Here is a 4,888-nt window from a genome sequence, read left to right as displayed (position 1 = left end):
CCCACACACACACACACACACACGCACACACACACACACACAACACCGAGCTACACGGTGAGGAGGATCGGCCCCCCCTCCTGCTCTCAGCGTCGGTCGACGTGTGTATTTACAGGCTGCACTCACCAAACAAAAGGCACTAAAATGCATCATCTGGAAAATCGGCGCTTTTGCAATGAACGCTACAGCAGGGGGGCCCAAAAGGCGGTCAACGTTGCACCTTTCCCCTCCCCTCTTCGGCAAGAGCTGATCCGGTTGCCCTTACCAAACAATGCCAAAGTCAAACGAAACGGGAACTACGGCGTCGGTTCGCTGTGTGGAAACATCGGCGCGGCGGAGCCACGCCATTCTCCGCGCCGCGATCCCAAAAAACAAAACACGCAGCCCCATTTTTTTTCCTGCAGAGAGGACGACCGCGCGCTTAACAAATCCTATTCTTTGTTTACTTCAATAGTCGGGGAGTAAAACGTCTAACATGTCTCACCACAACTCCCCCCCCTCCTCCACCTCTACCGATCCTTCAGCGTTACATGCTCACACAACGCTGCAGACGAAAGGTTTCGACTTCCAGACCGCGGAATGCCTCACATTACCACCACGCAGCCCGCGAGGAGATTGTTTACTACCCGACAAAATGACGTCCTGCACATTTTGCCATGTATTTTTTGGGGGCTATTCTGTAGTCGACCATTACACCAAAAAAAAAAAAAGCCCCCTTCAATTAATTTAAGGACACAAAAAGCATACGGAGGCGCGACTGCCCCACAAAGCGCTTCGACACAAACATCGTTCACTTGTTACATCGGCAACACTGTTAATATTGTTTAGTTTAACCAGCTGTTACATACCCAGGAAAAAGACTCCTTACTCCGGATTCGTGTTTGTAACAAAATAGTTGGAGACGCCCCCCTCCGTTGGCATTGGCGCACACTAGTACACGCGTCATTTTATTTTGAATATCACCCGCTAAAACCGAGGCAGCGCCAGAGAAACAACAGAAGAGTCTCCATGACTATCGTCTAAACTCAACATCTGTACTGGGGGAGCAGAGGACTGGGAACAGTGGCGGAAAGTAATCAAGTACATTTACTCAGCTGACGTGCTTCAGTACTTGTTCTTTATTTAGGTGTTATTCTTCTACTCCACTTCTACATTTTGTGGACAGCTGTAGTGAGTTGGCATAATCAGGATTGAATATACAAAAACAAGTTAAATAAAATATGATGCATTATAATTTTAACCTGTCAGTCAGGCTTCATTTTAATTAGACTCAGCTACATCATTACAATGCTGCTAACATGTCAATGATAATAATGTAATAATACAATGAGATCTATATAATATATGTATACACATATATTTTGAAAATGTATTGAAACGGGTCATTCTGTATTATAAGAACTTTTACTTTGATATTTTGATACTTAGTATTTTGGTTTTACTTCGTTACATTTACTTACTAAGTAAACATATAAACAAGATGTTATGACTGCTTTTATTTATAGGTAAAATATGAGTACTTCTTCCACCACTGTCTGTACATTAATTGCACTTGTCAAATATCATAAAGGTAACGTTCACTCCAACAATGCCTCAGTATTTGTCTTTGCCCTAATTCATTTTGCTCGTCAGCTTCTCCCCCACATAAACCTTTTATTTATATGAATTATAATATATATTAAAATATAATAAAATATCATTGTGCTGGCCCTTCCTTGCATTTTATATGTGCATACATTGCAGCAGATATGTTTAATAAATATTAAATATAGAATCATAAATATAAAATATAAATTGTTAAAATAAATGCAAATTGTTTGGTGTGTATTTGTGCATCTATAAAATAACTAAAGCCTTTTTTAAATACTGTTTTAATTTCATAACCACTTAGTTCAAGTTACCACACCACAAGATAATACTTATCTTAACACGCATTATTCAGAAGATTTTCTTTAATTTGTTGACATTAATTTCATCTCTTACTGCGGTTTAAAAGAAGCTTTGCTCGAGAGACCTTTGTAAGCAGTTTCGGCGGTGGGTGGTATTCCGTAGATGCAACTGTAATACAATTAAATGAAAATAGACTGGAACAATTATCACTGTTAAGAGTGGCTAATGCTCTACTTAAACCATTAATGAAAGTAATGGAAGAGATGCCTTTTCTCTTCACCTTAAGGTTGGGTTGTTCGGTAAACATCTGCTTTAATCACTTGCTATCAAACAATCACACTAAATGCACTTAAAGAAAAGTTAAGAGAAATTAAATAGATTCGTTAAGATGAGCAGTAAAAATCTTTTGAAAACGTTGCTTTTGCTATTCCGAAGGCAACACAATGGTGAAATCGGGAACGTTGCTTGTTTCTATGATTGTAGTTTTGATGAACCCTCTTCTGTAGACTACAGTTATGAAAACACACACATAATGAGACTGCTCCTTCTAGAAGGTTAGTAAATCCATTCATACACGATGGAGCAGCTCCATTCTGGTGGGAGGCTGACTTTGTGATCCTTGAACACTTTCCTGCAGATGCAAAAAAAAAATACTTTATGAAGAGAAACTTATTCACAGTTGATTTGTCAAAGAGCTGTCCACAATTTTACATTTCTGTCTAATTACAAATTCTCAATTTGAAGAATTGAGGCGTTCTTGATATTAGGTTGTGCATTCATGAACGTCCCCATCAGTTCAAAAACTACTAAGTTAAGTCTCATGCGGTTAAAATGTAAAGTTTCAAAAATTTCAAACTTATACTTGCTTCCAGATCTATGCAGTCAAAGGCTCAGCAGTAGCATCAATAAACAGAATTCTTGATTCGAGGTTTGTTTCCCTGGTTTCAACATCTTAATTTTAGGAGGAAGATTAGAGGTTTTGGATCTCGAATGAATCGCTCTTGTTCTGTGTGTAGGATTCAGGGCCTGTGACGCAGTGCCATACAGGGATAATGCAACATACAAAGAGCAATGGTTTCCCCCGAGGACATCGTACCACACCCAAGAACAAGCATTGTTGAGAGAGAAATGCCCACATGCTGCTGAATTCAGCTCCCAGCATGCTTCACGGTTGCAGTGTTTCAACGCACTGGGAGTACACATCGTTTTGTGGGTACTCCTTTTTTAACACCGTTGCTTACACTGCTCACTTTGGTGTGGTGGGAAACCCAACAGTCAAATTCACAGTACTTGTTAAGTACGCTGCAGTGTGGGAGTGTTCCCTGAGCCGCCACCTCTGCATTTCAAGAGGAAAGTGATGCTTTGGACCTTCAGCTGTCAGCCGAAATGACTGGTATTCATTATCTAGCCCTGAAATGAGGTGAATTTGGTTCAGGTTAGATTGAGAGTCGGATGTGTCGTAGCTTGAAATACATTTTTGTCTAGACAACACAGAGTTTGTCTGGATTATTAAATATAAATAAAACAACAACTGATCTTATTCCTGATTCATACTTCACCTATTGTAGTTCACCTATTGATTTTGTTTTAACTTCTTATCTCTCCATACTGTACGTTTTCTTTATTTTTTTTGTCTTTACGATACTCTTTTTATTCATACCCGTCTTTTATTCTCAATAAATGCCTGACAGTATACAAGACAGTCAAACTGTGATTTCAACAAATGCTTAATGGAAAACGAGTAACATTAAATTACCGATAAATCAGCTTAGTAAGCCAAAAAAACACAGCTTTATGAAAGTATACGTTGACATAGTTTGTATTTAATACAGTATAGCTTGATTGAAATAGTCATACGAATGATAAAGTAATAGGTTATAATAAAACAAATATAGAATGAATGTAGATAACTGTATATCCTGGGTAACCGAATACAATAGAAAAATTAAATAAATTGAAAGGAAAAATAATTCTAAAATCAGAGTGCATGATAATGGCAGCCTTAAAAATGCTTCACCACAAGCAAATTCAATATGAATTCTGTAGCAAAGAACACTTTTTCTTTTTCACCCAGCAACAGGTTTCTGGACCTTGATCTTGTATCCAGGTGGCAGGAAGGTATTGAAGCCCACGATGAGGTCGGGGTGAGCTTTGAAGAGCTGTGACACTCTGCTGATGACCCCAGGGGTGTCAATACTGGGGGGGGGGAATGAATGAATGAATTAAAATGTACCCTGACTGTCATCCTGCCAATCACTTCTGTAATTTGAGTGCAGCTGTTTCAAATGACTACAGCAATAACTCAATGACTCAACAAATGTAAGTTGGCTCGTCTGTCTAATCATGTCCACAGTGTAGGAATGAATAAGTCATTTATAAGTCAGTGAACGATTGTTGAATCTATATTCTGTCGTTTCCTTTTTACTCTATCAAACCTTATCAGCACCTGGTACAGGTATTAGAAAACACAAGCCATCAAAGAGAACCAATCTTGCAGTCCAACAAAGCTTGAATTCTTCAGAAAGGGCGTATCAGCGATGGTAGGACCGACTGAGGAGCCTCTACATGTACATTTTGGTACACTTATTCGGAAAAGGATGAACCTGCCTTTAGATTCTATTCTACTCTATTATGGATTCAGCTGTTCGATGACACGACTTTAAAGATGACTAAAAGTTAGGACTAAATCCTCAAACTCACACAAAGTCATGCACAGCTTCTAGTTATCGTGCTCTCTGAGCATTCACAAAATGACAAAACAATGCTTTTAGCTGCTGCAGAACAAAAGTCTCAACAACACTGTTCTTGTGGAACTGTTAGTGGAGGGGTACCTAGTGCTTTAATGGGAAGTTTGTTTGAAGTAAAACTATTGTTATCAACTATTATTAGTACTGAATTGTAGAAATTACTTACCATGACAATGTTGATCAAGGTAGGACTGAACGAGTTATTACTCATGAAATGTAGATTTTGAACACTGGGTTGACTGACTTTGGCT

At 38.8% G+C, this 4,888-nt stretch overlaps 1 protein-coding gene across 3 annotated transcripts in view; it reads right to left on the bottom strand.

The window, feature by feature from the left end:
* LOC116377255 (paired amphipathic helix protein Sin3a-like) overlaps positions 1-1,295 on the bottom strand; it is an 8,978-nt gene extending 7,683 nt beyond the window's left edge. The window contains exon 1 of one of the 3 annotated variants that reach the window (XM_031838846.1): positions 849-1,295. In XM_031838846.1, coding sequence (XP_031694706.1) covers positions 849-946 — 98 coding nt within the window. In that variant the 5' untranslated portion in view covers positions 947-1,295. Of the gene's footprint in view, positions 1-265; positions 466-848 lie in introns of those variants that run through there. The other 2 variants (XM_031838845.1, XM_031838844.1) reach the window with 2 other exon arrangements.
* Positions 1,296-4,888: the final 3,593 nt, after the last annotated feature.

The sequence above is a fragment of the Anarrhichthys ocellatus genome, unplaced genomic scaffold (assembly GCF_004355925.1).
Source record: "Anarrhichthys ocellatus isolate YVR2014 unplaced genomic scaffold, GSC_Weel_1.0 scaffold1068, whole genome shotgun sequence".
Lineage (NCBI taxonomy): Eukaryota > Metazoa > Chordata > Actinopteri > Perciformes > Anarhichadidae > Anarrhichthys > Anarrhichthys ocellatus.
This window is presented reverse-complemented; position numbering and strand designations above follow the sequence as displayed.